Below are 19,057 nucleotides of genomic sequence, written 5' to 3'. Positions count from 1 at the left end.
AACTGTGCTCGTATGTTTTAATCACTTCACCTACCTTATGTGTTCTTATTCCGCACATGTATTATACTAGTCCATTTCACACTTTCAAGAGCCTTAAAAAACTGAATTATGCTTTTTGCCCTCATAAGTGTCACAAAATCGAAAAGGAAAATTATAATAACCTTGTAGTGGAGAAATATATGCTTACATGATGTACAAACCTATCAACAGACATTTTAGTCACACTCTGATGTTTTTCTTTTGCTTTTGCTCTTTACAGATGTCCAAACACATACTTGACAAACAGCTTAACGCACAATTCCCATCTGACACTAAAAGAGGCCACACTGACAGAATACATGTGACACTTCTGTAACAGAAACCACGAACATCACGCCTCAATGCTGTCGTGTGTGTGTGTGTGTGTGTGTGTGTGTGTGTGTGTGTGTGTGTGCCACTGCACTGATGCAGAATCTAAAGCAGCATAGCAAAACAAATCATATCTTAGCTATGAGTTTGCACTTGGAATTGAATGTTAACATAACTACTGTGATAAAATACACAGGCAACAGACCACCATTGAATGGCATTTCACCACATCTGGAAAACAAACAGCTTGAGCAGTGCAGTCAGATTCAGAAATGAAGTACTCATTAAAAGAATCAGATCATAAAAGACTCACAAGCTGAATCACTCTAATCAATTTCTTGCAGGAAGAAAAAAAACATTTCTATAATAAACTGGTTAAATATAATCACAAGTTGATTTCGTATAATGAATTACTTGCTTAGTACAATTTACAAATAAGTGACTCTGATGATCCAATTCCTGTGTTAATTAGTCAAAACCAATCACAAGTTGAATCAGGCAAATGGACTACTTCTGTAGCTGAATCCAATTTTGAAACAAATAACAAAATTGGTCAAAAAGATTCATAAGTTAAATCATTCTAATGAATCACAAGTGGAATCAGCTAATTAATTACTTGCTAAATACGATTCACAATTAAATTAATTTTATGATTAAATTTCTGTAATTAATTGGTCAAAGAGACACACAAGTTGAATCAGTCTAATGAATTACAAGCTAAATACAATTCTCAAACAAATGAATCAATGACAAATAATTTGAATCCTCTCAAAAAATCTTTTCTTTTGGTAAAAAAGACAGAATTAGTCACTGCACACAATTCACGAACCAAAGACTCTTTTGATTATTGCAATGATTCATTCAGAAAGACACGTTGAAACAATCTAATAATTTGCTGAATGATTCTTTAATCAGATTCCTTTAATTGATTAAAGAAATAAATGACTCTTATGATCTATTTCTTGCAAGAATTATCAAAAATTAAAAAGCTGAAATTGTCACTGAATCCAATTCACAAACAAACAAATCTTATGATGGGATTCTTGTAATGAATCAGTTGAAATGACTCACAGACTTCAGCTAGATTATATGCTGATGTAAATGAAACACTCACCCTCTGTGTGGATGGCAGATACGTAGGTCCAGTTGTATCTCTTCACTATATCCACCATGGCTCTGGCCTGCTGGGCGTCCGATGGCACCACCCTCATGAAGTATTTGTAGAGTGATTTGTCGCTGAGGTCCATACTGGTGGCGGAGTATGCGATCTGCGGGATATTAAACAGCTGGAGTAAATTCTGCACTTGAATGGCGACGGAACTCGAACCTGGACCGATCAGCCCTACAATTGGCTTCTTGCCCTTCATGGGCGTGGCTCTGGGATCGGCACACTTGGCCCCGCCCCCAGCCTCCTCACTTTCATCGGCAGCGACAAGCGAGTCCCGTATGAACTCGATGCTTTGCTCCAGAGCGACTGCGGAATGCCAGCAGGAGTCTCGAATCTCGCAGCCCAGCGTGACGTTGGGGAGGATTTTGGGGTCTGTGTTGATTCGGTCTAGTGTATGCATCATGGCCTCCACACGCTGGATGCCGTACTGCTCCCGAACCGCCCCACATTTGCGCTCGTGCACTTTGTCAGCCGGTGGCTGGTGGTGGACGGAGAAGAGTGCACCGATTATGATGTCGCCGGGAATGTGGGCCACGACGCGCCGCTCGCTGGCCTGTGCCGCCGTTGCCAGTGACGCCAGTAGCAACATTGCAAAGAGATACAGGCTGACCATTTCTGAGTACATTAGAGGCCGTGTCTTTGTTCCTGTTTGGGCCAAAGATGCTATCATAGTGAGGAAGTTCAGTTCATTTGCTTGGTTCCTTCTCATAACTTTCTGTATTTGATTACACAAAAAGGGGATTCTGGAATTATGCGGCTTTGAACCTTGCTGTCATTTGTCCGAGAGCTTCTATGAAGACCCTGAGCCGGATGCTGGGTCATTGCTGTGGCAACCTGGAGCTGGGGATGGCATGCAATGAGAGGCCTCATAACCTTGAACGAGAGGAGATGGACACAGTTGTTACATCCACACAAACATACAAAACATTATTTTTCAAATTTATAAATTTAGATTGAGAATATAAGAGCACATTTAACAAAGAAAATACAATTTTAGTCTTTCTGCTTTGAAATTTCACACTTCATTCAATGTCTTTGCATATTTTTTTTATTAATTAGAACAATTAAACAATTTTTTTATTATTTGTAAAATTTTTCTAAGTAAAAATTTCTAAGTAAAAATTGTTTCTACACCAGTCTTAAACTTTTACATTCAATATTTGATCACATCATTCTATAGGAAAGTTGTTTTTAAAAAACACAAGTGTGATAAAATTGGTTTATGATTTACTTTTAATTGCTATTAAACATAACGAACAATTAAAAAGAAACAAGTAACATACTTTACAGCTTTAAACATATTTTATTTGTGAAATTAACTAGCAATTTCTGGGTAAAAGTAAATCCTACAACAATTTTATTTTACACCAGTTTTTTTTCACATTATGTTTTATACAGCTTTCCTGCAGAATGATGTCAAAAAAATAAATTCTAAATTGTTAACAGTGAAAATTCTTTTTAACTCCAACTCGCATTAACTTAAATTAAGTTTAATATTGTATACATTTTTAATTAAGTTAACATTAGTTAAATCATTTTAATGAGTTGATGTAATAGAAAAACATGTTGCCATGAATTATTGATCATATTTTACAATATATGTTGAAATTCTACTTTGGAAAATGGAACTTTCAGAACACGTGTGATGTCCAAACTAAAGTACCAGTATACCTCTGTAAACAACTGAACACCATAAAACCATTCTGGAATAAGAGGGTTGACTAATGAATTCATTTTAGCAGAAAGGGAAAAAAATCTTCTCAATTTCTGAGTGAAAGCTGTTTCTACATCAATTGTTTTTTTATTTTTTTTTGGTGTATATGGTTTCAAGTTCATTTGTTTCAGTGTGCCATGATGTTTTGTCTGAATATAATGTGTGTTCTGGGTCTGAAAGTGCAACAAAAACGTTGCTAAAAGGCTGTCAATGGACATTCAATAATAGCCAAAAAAGTTTCCAGGTCATTGACGCGAAAAAAAAAACACTAATATTGGCTGTCAGACCCATTCATTCCAAGTGCAGACCACAGAGGGACCAAAAATGAGGGGACAATTTTTTACAATAAAAACAGGAGAGCATTTACAGAATGAATTGAGCTGCACTGCGTGGTTTTCACAAGCAACTAATTTTAGTCTCAGAGCAATGGCATCATACAAATAAAGACCAGCATAAATGAATTCCCACATTCAACTGCATTCAAGGGCTGGTTTTATCTGCCAAACTGCAGATTGGACCCTGGGTCCTCGTTCAAATGTGGGGTCCATTAGAGAGGTGATGAAAAGCTGCTTCGCTTTTGAATAAAATATTATGGCAAGATCTGTATGGAAGTGAAAATAACTAATGCATCACACCGAACCATCCTTCTGCCTCCGGCATAAAAGAAACAATAGGAGGGAGAATCAAACTGCCATCCCACAAAAACCTCGCCAATATCAGCCATTCGCATTGAAATTAAATGCCAGCACCATTGAAATCGTGCTGGCATTTAATGCACACTTCATTCAAATGAATGCAAATGTCAGGCTGATAGGGGAGAGGGCTCCACTCTAAGATCGAACGGGACGGATGAGAGTGAACGACCTTGCCGTTGATCACCGACAGTACGGGAGCTTTGCGCTGTCCGCGGTGCTGAAACGCATCACACTGCAGTGGCCACAGAACTCCATGTGCTCAAATACATCTCTTAATAAACAACCTCCTGTATCTCCTCAGTCTTGATAATACATTGCATATTTAACATTGCAAATATAACATTCGTACCAAGTCAGGGGGTCACGTGATGACGCCGAGCAAGATGGCTGATTAGGTTGAGGGCTGCAGCGCCACGAGATAACATTTTGTGTGAATATATAGGCATCCGCAGTTTATTGCATTGTTTTTTTCCCCCGCAAGTTGCCTTAATAAGCGTCAACCACTTTCGATATGCCAAATCCCCGGAAAAACGAAAATGCGTCTCAACATCAGCAAAGTGCTAGGGCTACCGCTAGCTCAAAAGCTGCCTACGCCTCTCCTGTATCCCCAGCACGTGAAGATGCGGATGAGTCCATCTCGACTGCTAAAATTCACGAGCTTCTTCAAAAACTATCAGATGAGCAAGCTAAACACTTTGCAGATATTCGCAAGGACGTCACAGAAACGAGAAGAGCAGTTGAGGCGATGGAGGGTAAGCTGGCCGACATGCTAACCAGGATAAATAGCGCGGAGGTGCGTCTCGATATGTTAGAGGAGGCGGAGAAGCAGCGCAGCGTCGCCCCCCCGGCTTCTGCTTTGGAGGTTGAAAAATTGAACGCCAAACTAACTGAATACGAGGATCGGGACAGGCGAGTTAATTTACGCATTTATGGGTTTCCGGAACGTGTGGAGGATAAAGATGCTGTATCGTTTTTGAAGGCCACTCTCCCCGAAGTCCTTCATGCTGAATTTCAAGGGGGCTTAGATCTGGAGCGTGCTCACCGGTCGTTTCTACCTGCCAAGCCCGGTGCCCCTCCAAGGCCATTTATCGTGCGGTTCTTGAGGTTTCAACAGAAGGAACGGGTGAGACAACTCGCTAGAGAAATCGGGGATGTCCGTTGGCAGAACAACAAGATAAGCTTCTATCAAGATTTCTCGAAGGCCACGCAGGAGCGAAGACATTCCTTCCTGGAGTGTAAACGCCTGCTTCACTCAGCCAAAATCCCGTTTGGCATCGGCTATCCTGCAGTGCTTTCATTTACAACGCCGGGTGGAGTTAAGCATCGTTTTGAAGATCATAAGAAGGCCTTGATATGCATCAAAAACCTCTAAAATGTTAAGCAGAACAATCATTCTTATCCCCGGCCATTAACGTTAGCGGTGATATTCCTCCCCGTTCTTTATTTTTTATTTTATTTTTATTTGTTACATATAGGCCTACATATATTTTTTTTTTTTTTTTTTTTTTTTTTTTTTTTTTTTTTTTTTTTTTTTTTTTTTTTTTTTTTTTTTTTTTTTTGAAACTTTAAGACTGATTCGGGCAAGATTATATACAATATATGTCCGTTTTTCCTGTTTTTCCTCTGATGTCCATTTAAACTAGCATTCCGAATTTTATAAAGCTGGAGTTTTTATTTTATTTTATTATTTTTTATTATCAATATTAACTATTTTTGATGTTTGTCTCGCATCACTATCTATAATATACTTCACTGCATGTCTCCCACTTTATTCATTTATTGCCTTTAATATTATTTTTGCAGTGGTATTTTTTATCACAATTTGTAGACTGGGCATATTGGTAACAGTATTTTTTTTTTTTTTTTTTTTTTTTTTTTTTTTTTTTTTTTTTTTTTTTTTTTTTTTTTTTTTTTTTTTTTTTTTTTTTTTTTTTTTTTTTTTTTTTTTTTTTTTTTTTCCCCTCTCTCTCCTTCTTTGTCTGCCCGAGTTATAAGTCATGTGTGCAGGTTATGTTGGGTAGGGGGTCTGTAGATTTCGTGTCTGTTAACGATATAGCACCGCTGTTAGATGGCGGATGTCTTTAATGTGTTCACACTACTGCTGTTCAGTTGTTTGCTGATGGGTGGCGCTGCTGCCGCACTTGAGTGGTCAGAAAGTTCTCTGAGTTAGTTATCCAGTTGTGGATTTTCAGGAAGGTTCGACAGTTTCAGCTTCCTCACCTTCCTCTTCGGTTTTTTTTTTTTTTTTTTTTTTTTTTTTTTTTTTTTTTTTTTTTTTTTTTTTTTTTTTTTTTTCTTTTTTTTGGGTGTTTCTCTTTTATGGATCCGGTTCTCTCTCGTGCTGTTGTTGGGACAACTCTTTCTTTTTTTTTTTCCTCTTTCTTTGTTTTTCACAAAGCCTTCTAGCATATGACAGCTCTTAACCTTATTTCAGTCAACGCCAGGGGTCTGAACGTTCCGCACAAAAGAACCACTGTACTAGAATTTTTTCGTAAGAAAAATATAGACTTTGCTATGATTCAGGAATCACATTTATTGGGCAAAGATGTGGGTCGATTAGCCAATAAGTTTTATCATTCTATTGCAACTTCATCTGCAGCAACAAAATCTAAAGGGGTAATGGTATTGTGTAAACGTAAACTAAAATTTGATATGATTGACTCTTGGGCAGATGATGCAGGGCGGATAGCTATAGCAAGGATCTGTATGGATGGGAAAAACATTGCACTTATTTCTGCTTATGCCCCTAATGTATTTGATCGTACCTTTTTCCATCTATTAACTAAATCCTTGCTTGATCTTACAGGATTTCACTTAGTTCTTGGGGCTGATTTCAATGCGGTGTGGGACAGCAGCATGGACAGAACAGGCGGCAGCGAGACTAAAGACCAACATCTTGCATCTGAGGCGTTGCGCCACTGGGCATCCGAAACGGGCATGGTCGATATCTGGCGTTTGTTAAACCCTTCTTTAAAAGACTATTCTTTTTACTCAGGGAGACATAAATCCTTTTCGAGACTAGATTTTATCTTTGCCTCAAAAGATTTATTTCAAAATATTCAAAATGCGCATTACATTCCGGTGACCTGGTCTGATCACAAACCCATATGTTGTTCAGTCAAGGTTCGCCCATTTTCCACTAAAGCCCCCAGATGGCGTCTTAATACTTCTTTACTGCGAGATGAGTCTTTCAAAGCTCAGTTTGAAACAAATTTTAGTGAATTTTTGGACTTTAATGTTGGCTCTGTTCTCGATCCAAGGATTCTTTGGGAGGCCATAAAAGGCTTTATAAGGAGTAATACCACTTTATATGCCTCAACACAAAACAAAGCTCATGCAGCTAAATTGGAAGCTTTAGAATTAAAATATACGTCCCTTGATGCTTCCCTGCAACATAATTTTAATGATTACACAGCCCTACAAAAGGAATTGATCAAAAAAGAGATTAACTCTCTTCTGAGGCGTCGTTCAGAATTCCTCATGCACAAAACCAGACAAACTTATTATTTTAACTCCTCAAAACCCAGTCGCTTACTGGCAATGAAACTTCGGACGGATGAGCACTTTGCTGATATCTTTTGCATTAAAGACAAAAATAACACTATACAATGTGACCCAAAGAAAGTAAATGCTGTTTTTGCCTCCTTCTATCAGGAGTTATATAATTCGGAAAATAATTTTGATAAAGATGTCTGCAATAATTTCCTGAAAGATGTTAAACTATCTCATCTCAGTAATGATGACGCCATAAAATTAGATCAACCAATCACATTACAGGAGTGCGAGACAGCTGCTAGGGACATGCGTAAAGGTAGATCACCAGGTCCAGACGGAATACCACCCGAATTTTATCTTACTTTTTGGCCCCAGATTGGCCCGCTTTTACTGGAGATGATTTTATATTCTGTTAGAGAGGGATCATTTTCTAGGGATGTTAATTCTGCATTAATTTCACTGCTTCTTAAAAAAGGAAAGGATCCAGCTGATTGCGCCAGCTACAGGCCTCTTTCGCTTTTAAATGCAGATTTAAAGATTTACGCAAAATTACTGGCCCGTCGGCTTCAAGGCCATATGACAGAACTGGTACATAGTGATCAAACTGGGTTTATAAAGTCTAGACTTGCTACAGATAATGTTAGAAGACTATTACACATTATACATGATGCTCAAGATTTAAATTCCCCTGCTGCTGTCCTTTCACTAGATGCAATGAAGGCCTTTGACCGCCTGGAGTGGCCATTTCTGTGGGCAGTGCTAAAGGTTATGGGGGTTGGTTTGCCGTTTATTAATATGATTAAGGTCCTGTATAAAAACCCAACAGCTGTAGTACTTACGGGCAAAATTAGCTCCTCCCCATTTGCTGTCTTGAGAGGATCAAGACAAGGATGTCCTCTTAGCCCTCTGTTATTCGCCCTTTCTCTTGAGCCACTGGCACAAGCTATCCGTGGTTCTCCCACAATCTCTCCAATTTCCATTAGAGGTACACACCACCATGTTTCACTTTATGCTGATGATATTTTATTGTATATAAATAACCCAGTGCAATGTATCCCACATATTTTGTCTACCTTCGATCTTTATGGCAAGCTCTCTGGCTTCAAAATTAACTGGCAGAAATCAGCTTTACTACCCTTAAATCAGGCAATGTGCAATACTCCCATCCCTGCATCTATTCCAGTTACTAATAACTTCACTTATCTGGGGATAGACATCTATTCCTCCATACAGACAATTATTAAAAACAATTTTTCTAAAACACTTAACAAAGTGGTGGCGGATCTGGACAGGTGGTCTAACCTTCCAAATTCGCTCCGTGGCAGGGTAGCCATAATTAAAATGAATGTTCTGCCCAGAATCAATTTTGTCAGCTCAATGCTCCCCCTTCCCCCACCCCCTAAATATTGGGGCAAATTGCACTCAGCAATAAGTAAATTTCTGTGGCATGGCAAACGACCTCGTATTAAGCTCACCACCATGCAGCGAGAAAGGCAGGCTGGTGGCCTGTCTCTCCCAAATTTTAAGTTCTATGAGTGGGCCTTCACACTTAGACCTCTTCTATCCTGGTTTCACCCTGATGCTCAAGTCTCTTGGCGAACTTTAGAGGAACGGATGATAGCTCCATATTCTTTTACTAATATTTTGTATGCAAAAATCTCACCCCATCAATGCCGTTTGAAATTTGGTCCCATGATTTCATATTTACTTTTGGTATGGAGGAGGGTGGAGAAATTGGCTGGTTGTTTTTCTATCTGGGACCCACACTTTCCAATATTTAACAATGAGAGATTGCTGATTGGCGGTTGTCATATTCGATTTCCTGATTGGGAAAAAAAAAACATTTGTACACTTGGGGATATTTATGGGGAGACGGGGTTACTTACTTTTCAAAATATTTGCATCAAGCATGGTATACCACGTACCTCCTTTTTCTTTTATTTGCAGTTGAGATCGACTCTAAAAAGCAACGGTGCCCCCTTACAAGCTCCGCTCACATCACATCCAATTCGAAAATTGTTTTACTCTGTCGGGAGCACTAGGGGTTTTGTATCAAGACTCTATTGGCTCTTGCTGCGATATGCTTATAGACCTCTGGCGTTGGACACAGTGTGGAGGAGAGATGTTCCAGATTTGTCACCCGCATTTGATTGGGATAAAGTGTGGATCAATATAGGTTTATCATCCAGAAACCCTGATCACCAGCAAATTCATTATAATTTTGTACATAGGGTTTATTTCACCCCTAGGAAGCTTCATTTAATGAAGGTTATTGACGATCCTACTTGTACTTTCTGTTCTGCTAAAGTGACTGGCAGTTACTTTCACATGTTCTGGGAATGTTCCCCAGTGGCTGAATTTTGGAAGATGATTGCCTTTAACCTCTCTAAGTTGTTTAAGATTAGACTGCCTTGTACGCCTGCTACACTTATTTTGAATGATTTGTCAAAGTTGGGATTGACACTGGACAAGAAAAGAGCATTGTTGGCTGGACTTACAGCTGCTAAAAAACTACTTGCCACACGCTGGAAACCTCCACACTCACTCTGCTTTCGAGCTTGGCTTTTAATGTATTTGGATATTGTTTACTTGGAGTTGTCAATAGCTAGAGTCCACGGTGCCAAAGAGTCAGCAATAGAGGCTTGGCACTCTTTGCTGACCACTCTCCGTGGGCTTTAGATTTAATCTGCGAGTGAGATATGGGGATCGGGATCCAAGGGGCGGGTGGGTTCCACATGGGATTTTATTTATTTTTATTTTATTTTGTTTCTTTTTATTATTATTATCATTATTATTTTTTTTTTCTTTTTTTTTTTTATGTTAATTATGCTTCATTATATATGCTTATGTATAGGCATGTATGTAAATGGATGTATTTATACATTTATATTCTATTTCTGTGAAGCATGTCTGTATGTTTTTCCCTAAAGGAAAAAATAAATAAAAATTTGATAAAAAAAAAAAAAAAAAAAACATTCGTACCAAGTCACACATGCAATGCATATGAAATTACATGTGATACATTCCCAGTAAGTCATACTGGTACCCATACAACCGATATTCTCGCGGTCGGTGGATAATTTGCAGAGTGCTAAACACAGAATGAGAGCGCGCGTTCCTCATTCCAGAACATCATCGCTTCCACAGACCCAAACTCGCGCGCAGAGCGTTTGTCCGTGCACAGGTTGTACGTGGTGGTGTTCTGGTGACGGTTCTTACCTGCCCAGCGCCACAATCCACTAAGGACACGAATGGCGCGTGCTTTCCACAGGTGTATCGTCGGAGATTTGGGGCCGGTAGCCCGGTAAACGGCGGGGCACCAGAGAGCCACAGCTGTAGTGTCTTCTTATCACGCACTAACACTGCCGGAGCGTGATCAGGAACACACATCCCAGCCCGAGACTCAACCCCTCCCACCAGTGAACCCCGAGACTGGCTCCAACCAGCCGTGGCACCTGCAAGCGTGCGCTTCTCCTCTCCTCCTCACATCTAGTGTCAAACAGTGATTATTTTATCACTGAATGTTTAAACACGAAACAAACGACCATGGAGCTGTTTGCTAAACATGCTTTTCTTCTATTGTGAATTAATGGATGAGGCTCTAACGCAGTTAGTGCGTTAGGAGTGCTTGTTTGTGAGTGACAAGGTGCAAGATCGCATATGTTTTAAAAATGTAAGGGGCCCCACACCAATCCCTGCGGTACCCCACCAGACACAAACCAGAGGAATACCACCACCTTGTGGCACTTCACTATTCGGGACTGAAATGCAAGTTACCCCCTTTCAAAGTCTAAGAGATGATGTTTAATTAATACAGCAGATTTAAAGCTGTAAAGGGTAAATGAACACCAGTGTGACAGTATAAAGATGGAAAATGACTGAAAAAAATTGCTGCAAAATGCTTTCAAAAATAAACACTCTGTCATTATTTGATCTTCTTCATTACGTTACAAACATGTGTGACTTTCTATTTTAAGTGGAACATAAAAGAAGGTTTTATGAAGAACGTTGGGGTCACCCAAAGATTTTTCAAAACATCGTCTTTTAACAACCTGAATGTAAGAGCCGGCCATTTGTTACTTGAATGTGAGGCTTCCGGTGTCACTGCTTCCAGATTTTTTACCTTTTTACCATTTCAGACAAAAAGGTCTGCTATGGATGCTTGATCTTATAATCTAGTAATTTTTATTATATTATTTTAATTTATTATCATAATCATAAAAAAATAAGATACTGTATTAATTTAATATGTACTTAAAAAATATGGATATGGATATCGATATGGATATTTAGCAGACTAAATAAAAAGGGAAAAGTCGATTATTTTATTTTATTAAATATACGTATACACATTTTTTTCTGAAATTTATACATAGAGCAAAGTTAAGTTACTCACCTTATCAGCAAACTTTATTTTCTGGGTTTATTTCGAACCAGCATGACGTCGCTAAAGTGTATACCCGATCTGGAAGAGAGCATCACTTCTGCTAATCCACTTTTTTTTTTACCATGGCAACGGCACAATCTTAGTCGCGCAACAGTGGCTTCATCTTCCCGCTCGTTTTCACACCAACAGTTTAAAACACAAAACTGCGCGGCTCGACGCTAGAAATCTCTCGTAACCTAACCGTGCGTCATCATATGTGCGGGAACGAGTAGATAAAGCGGTGGCTGCTTTACAGGATGGGGCTTTTTAGTCAAAGTGGCCTCTACTTCGCGCGGGATTAATGTTCCCGCCAACTGCGCGCGGGATTAACGACCATTAAAAGGGCAAAGCCACTCCAGCAGCTTCCTGTGATGTTTACCACAATATGGATAGCCTTCCTCTTAAATCTCTCTATATAGGCTATATCTCTAAATTTAACATTACTCACTAAAAGTCTTAATTTATACCTTTTCGGTTTTCGCCCACTACTTTACCGAGAAGACCATAAACTAGGACAACTAGCCTCAGTAGCTATTCTTGGGAAAAGACCAACTACTGGTTCAAATCCAAACAAACCAGGTAATCTTCTTAATCTCACAATTTCCCGTAGCATTTCTCTAAAATGTCTGACTGGGGTGATGTTTAGTGAGCCGCCCACCACAAGAAGGATTACAGCGGAAAATCTGCTTCCATATTCACATGCAAACATCTAAAAAAGCGTAAACAATATGCTGAACATTAAGCCCACGCTTAAACCCAGCCAGCTTTCAGGTCTTCCCCAACAAAAGCAAACACATACTGCAAATATATATATATATATATATATATATATATATATATATATATATATATATATATATATATATATATATATATATATATATATATATATATTTGATTGTTTTCATGTTTTATGTGTATTGTGGAGCTGTCAGAAAAAAATGCTGGGTGGTTTCAACCTAACTTTGGGTCAAATATGGACTATTTTTCCAAATATAAATCCCAATATAGTTCTATAGGTAAACAAATGAACACAATAAAACCACTCTGGAATATAAATGTTTACTAATGATTTTAGCAGAAAGGTCAAAATGTGCTCTCAGGACAAGAATATTCTTCATAATTGTCAGATTAGGGAAGGTTGTCACGTGCTTTTTAGAATACATATATTAATTGCATCGTCTGTCAGCCAAACAATGGACTGATTTGGCATCATTTCATGAATCATTTTAGGTTAAAATTACTGCTAAATTTCACAAAAAAATATATTAAATATATTTTAACCCACACACCACTCAAGTCCATCAGTTAATGTCTTGAACAGTGAAAAGCTGTGTGTTTGTGAGAAATAAATCCAAGATTAAGGCATTTTAACTTTAAACCATTGCATCCGGCTAAAATACCAATTTAATCCATAATAATGCTTCCCCCTTTAAAACAAAGTCCATCTACTGTTGTCTCTCACATTAAATTCCACCGAGATATTTGTTTAGGGCTGTTTTGCACTTGACCACTTTTTCACTGGAGAAAGCATTTACTGTTTCTTTAATGGCAACATACTATTGGAGCAAGTCTATCATAAAAGCTAAGAATATGTTAAATTATCTTTTTTCCCAAAAACATTACACATTATTCACTCAAAAAAGATTCTTTTGGAATGGTACAATATTTTAGAACAATTAATACTACTGGCCAGTACCATTACTACCATTTTCTATCGTGTCTAATGATTTTGGTTAATATGCACGAGGGAGAGAGAGAGAGAGAAAGAGAGCAAGACAGCGCTCGTGTAGTAAGACTGTGAGTGCGCGAGCGCGCGTGAAACTTGGGTGTTTCTTTTTCTATCGTGTTTAATGATTTTGATTAATATGCACGAGGGAGAGAGAGCAAGAAGCGCTCATATTGTTTGAAGACTGTGAGTGCGCGCGCACAGCCGGGGCTCTCTCTCGTACGTGCCCTGTCAGGCGCAGCAGTCATTCACATCACTCACCGATCAAAAAGGCTTTGACAGCCGCCAAAAAAAAAGATCAATGCAGAAAAACCCCTGGATTGGTTATATAACGTTGGACAGAATGTTGATCCGGCCATCGCGTATATTCAGCGCACATAAGGTAAACGTTTTGCAAACGTTTTTTAGAGAAATAAAAACAGGTCTACGAATCGATGCGCATATTTTGCGTCAACGTATTTTTTGCGTCGACATCATCGATGACCTCGACATGTTGTCCCAGCCCTAGACCCATCTAATCCCTGTTCACTTGACCGCTGGATGTTCATCCAAACGCTCAGAGATGCAGCAGCCAGCGCTGGAATGCTGCTAAGAGCATTATGATTGTTAATTATAGAATTAGCATGATTGAGATCGCAGGGTGTGGGCTTGTGATGAATTATACTCAGATGCTGGAGAGCTTCCTAAATGCTTCTTAGAAAGTACAAGAGTAATTGTTCAATGGCTTCTGGGGTCAAGTTACTATGGCAACCCCTCCCAACCGCTCTTAAAGGGGTAATGACGAGTAATCAGAGGTTCAAGTGTGCAATTGAGTCCTCATGCACATGCAAGAACACTCACTCACACACATACAAGTCAAGCAAACTCCAAAACAGTACGACATTCAAATTTCAAACCAGTCCTGAACACACATGTATACACACACTTGTAAATTAAACAGAAATCATTCATGAAGGACATGTCAGCTTTCTGAGTGACTGTTTAACACACACTCAGAAGCTGGACGCGTGTGTGGGAAGAGCAGGTGTGAGAGTGACTCACGGTCTGCTGCGCATGCAGCTTCATGGAGTCACATTAAAGGCTGTTCTCGCGGCACACACTGGCTGTGAATTACAGAGGCTTTAGGGAGGGTCTGAAACCTGTAATTAAGGCTTGACACCCGCTAAGAAGTACAGATTATTTATTTAAACGCAAACATTCTTTTTTTACTTTTAAACGGCAAAGTTTCAGTAATGACAAAACTCAAACTTGCCGCTAAATATAGTCACGTTCTGAAGTGGCAACTGTCACTAGGATGTAATCAAATATTAAGGACAAGGAGGAGCCAAGACAGACAAGTTGGGAATCAACTACTAACTAATCTGAATATTGATGGTACCCAAGACAAAACAAGACAAGTATTGTTATTATCTATCACTTCTTTATGTATTTACATTTGAATATGATACACACAAACACACACACGGTACATACATATATATATATATATATATATATATATATATATATATATATATATATATATATATATATATATATATATACATATATATATATATATACGTGAGTTACAAGTTTACTAAAACAAACATAATTAGTAATAAGTATTGTTATTGTTAACTAAAAGAAACAGTTTAAAACATTTTTGTCATTTAAGAACAATATTTTAGTAATATTTACTACTAGTACTAAATTAATAAAACTATTTAAATTGCAAGTAAAAATAAATCAAAGCTAAACAAAAATATAAAAACTAAAACTACTTACAAAATTGCTAAAATTATACATAGATATATATATATATATATATATATATTAGATGATGTCACAAATCCCTCTTACTTTGTAATCCCTCCCCTCCAACTCGATGAAACGGCAGATTTCCACAATCCAATCAATGATGGATAAAATCAATTCCCTGCATCTGCTCCTGTTGTCTGTCCTGTGTCGCTTGTGAATCTGTCAGATCACAGAAGTAGGAACAGACTGAACCTCGTGTGCTTTTGAACTGAACGCGGCGGTGAGGTTATGAGTTGTCGGTGTGAGCTGAGAGAGATTATCATTCTATAAACATGACTAAACCCATAAAAATGACAGTAAATCAATTATTTGATGGTGTCTCAAAATGACATTGACATAATCTCTGTTGCCATAGAAACACAGATGATATATAAAGATTCCTGCATCTGAAAAGCTGCTACCAATAAGAGACGGTTACAGAGATATGAGAGTCTTTATCATATATTTCCAGCTTTCAGGGAAAAAAACTATAGTTTCTGTGTAGTTTTTTAGACATTTTCAGTAGAAATTAGCAATTTCAACTTCTAATAAAAGTTCAAAAATTACCAATCAGTATCATTTATTATTATTTATGATCAGTATTATTAATAATGTTAAAATAATAAGAATGATATTTTTTTAAATGTTTTTTCTGATCTCATTTTAGTTTTTCTAAAAAAAAAAAACTAATTTTTAGTAGTAATGTATAAAATACAAACTAAAAAAATGTGCAAAAAAAACTGTTAATATTGTGAAATATTAATTGAATTCATTAAATTATTATTTGATTTAAAATAGCTGTTTTCTGTGTAAATATAATGTAAAATATAATTTATTCCTGTGACGCACAGCTGTATTTTCATCATCATTCCTCCAGTCTTCAGTGTCACATGATCTTCAGAAATCATTCTAATATGATGTTTTGCTGCTCAATAAATATTTCTGGTTATTATAAATGTTGAAAACAGATATGCCGCCCAATATTTTTGTGGAAACAGTGACCCATTTTTTTATTTTCAGGTTTCTTTGATGAATAGAAAGCTCAAAAGAACAGCATTTATTTATAACAAACCTTTTGTTACATAAAACATTTCTTTACTGACACTTTTGATCAGTATAATACGTCCTTGCTGAATTAAAGTATTAATTTCTTTAAAAAATGTTAGTGTATGAACAGAGTAAAAACTGAGACAACTAGCCCCTTTATTTAAAGCCTTTCATAACCTGTAGAATTTAAGCCACCTGTGTTGCATTTTACCAAATGTTCTGGTCTCATCCATCCATCCAGAGGTCAAACACAGGAACTTCCACAGATGGCAGTGTGTCTAGTCTCTGAGAGAAGAACTGGCTTTCATCCAGTGCAGACTGGCAGAAGTTGAGCTCACACTGCCTCCTGTAGACCACTTGAGCTATTAAAGTCACATTCAGTGCTTCTGCAGTATTTGTAGTTGGCCAGCAGGCCAGTGCATCTAACTGACATGTCATAAATAACTATATTTAGATGACTGCTCTTTAATATGCATATGGTTGTATTTATCATGCTAACATAAACCATAGCTTTCACTGAATCTCAAACCAGTATTCATGAATATTAAGAATGATAAAAATAACTATTTAGGCATTTGCAATAGAAATGAGCAGTTTCAACTGCTTAAAAATATTCCCATGTGTTATTTTATATACTGTTATAGTTTTTTGGGATATTTGGAATTTTGTTTATATTTTTTATAGTTATATTTTAAATTTAAATTTCGAAATATTAGTATTTTAGTATTATAGTATTAGTACTATAATTTTGGTAGTTTTTATGTATGCATGTCTATATAGTTTTTTACAAAATAAAAATTCAGTTGTATTTTTTGGGGGGGGGGTATATCTAATTGGTTAATATATCCGGTTGTATTTATCATTCTGAATAATGTTAAATGCAGCCAAAGCTTTCCAATATATATATATATATTCACTGATTCTGAAATCAGAATATTGAACCTAATAAACAGCTTTTTCTAATTTTCAGTTTTAAACTTACAAAAAAATTTAATATTCCGAATTAGACTCATTGTAGTATCACTTAAATATTGTTTATTTTTTATTAATATTAAAATCTTTTTTTTTTCAAGTTAAAGTTTAGTAATTTTGTTGTCATTTTTAATAGTTTGTGTGTGTGTACAATTTATAGCAAGTTTTATATCAGTTTTAGTTTTGTTAGAAAAAAATATTTTAAATATGTTTGTTAATGTTAATGTTTATTTTATTTCAAGTAATGAAAATGTTTTAAGTTCTGTTTTAGTTAAATATAATCATGTTCCTAATGTACTGTAGAACATTCTTGTAAATGTCATTTACAGAATTTTAATTCATTCATTTTTATATTACATTAACTTAAAAAATGCTCTACCAACATTTCACAACCAAAATGTCACAATGAATTAGTTTTATTAAACCTAACGATATTCTTTTCAGTACATTTTTGCTCGAAATGTGCATTCATGCTATTATTTTCTCATCCAATGCAACTGTATTTTGACATTTCAAAGTAGCTTAATTCTTTTATGGGCCACTCTATACTCACAAACCGTTTGATTGTGCAGATGACCCCTGACTGCAGAGAGACAGAAACCCCACGGCTGTAGTAATCCTGTGACGTCCATGCCATTGCTGGATTATCACAACGCTAACATGTGATGAGCTTATGATTTGAGCACTATACGTGTAGCTTCACTAAACACCGCGTGATAAAACATATGACACACATACAGTATAGAGCAGAACACACATCTTTAATAACAAGAGCATCAGAAAAGAGCCATGCTAGTTTGGATAATGTGAAATGATAACAATATATAGGACCTGAAGCATGGTATGCTTGGAGAAGTTTGAGGTTCAATGCAAATTAGCCATTAATAAACTCTTAGAGATTTTATGCTCTGTAAAAATATATATATTTAAACAAATGCTTTTGGAACATTTCCAGCAGTGCATTATTAGAGTAAAATGAATTTAACTGTGCAACGTGCTCATAAAAGTCTCTAATAAACATGAAAACAAGGTCCATTAATATAGTAACATCACTGAATTATCATCATATGCTTTGACATAAAGGACTAAATATGGATGGGATTTGACAAATTTGCAGGACTATGGAACAGAAAAAAACGAGAATAAGTCAAATAAAATTGCCAACTTTTCATTATTGTTGCCACTAACACATTACTGTTCAAAGTTTGGGGTCTCTTTCTGCTTCAAAGAAATGAATACTTTTATTCAAGAGAATATATTAAATTGATGAGAAGTGACAGTAAACACATTTTCAAATAAATGCTGAAAATTCAGCTTTGCATCACAGCAATAAACAATATATTCAAATAGAAATCACTTGTAATATTTACTGTTTTTTGATTATATAAATTCAGCTTATTGAGCATAAAAAGCAACTTTCAGAAACATTAAAGAAATCTTTCTAAACCCCAACATCAATTATGAGAAAAAGAGAAACGAGACTGTTTAAGGGTTATAATGCATAAAACAAACAAATGTATTGAATTGACCACAATTCTCAACTCTATTATGTGTTATCTATTGGGTTAAAATGCCTGATTTGGGATGAAGGGAGCTCCTTCCCAAACTCTAAATGTCCTGAGACCGAACACAAGCGGGGGTCACCGCTTTCATCTCTAGCATGTGATATGAGGGTGTGTGTGTG

General features: G+C 36.8%; 1 protein-coding gene across 1 annotated transcript in view; it reads right to left on the bottom strand.

Annotated features, from left to right (window-relative positions):
• The window catches only part of LOC132107704 (metabotropic glutamate receptor 5-like), a 63,418-nt gene extending 52,572 nt beyond the window's left edge, over nt 1-10,846 (bottom strand). The window contains exons 1-2 of the mRNA XM_059513858.1: nt 10,640-10,846; nt 1,463-2,389 (exon numbers count right to left, since the gene is read on the bottom strand). Of these exons, the coding sequence (XP_059369841.1) occupies nt 1,463-2,225 (763 nt within the window). The 5' untranslated portion in view covers nt 2,226-2,389; nt 10,640-10,846. The remainder of the gene's footprint in view (nt 1-1,462; nt 2,390-10,639) is intronic.
• Between the last annotated feature and the right edge of the window lie 8,211 nt (nt 10,847-19,057).

Source organism: Carassius carassius, chromosome 28, assembly GCF_963082965.1.
Source record: "Carassius carassius chromosome 28, fCarCar2.1, whole genome shotgun sequence".
NCBI lineage: Eukaryota > Metazoa > Chordata > Actinopteri > Cypriniformes > Cyprinidae > Carassius > Carassius carassius.
This window is presented reverse-complemented; position numbering and strand designations above follow the sequence as displayed.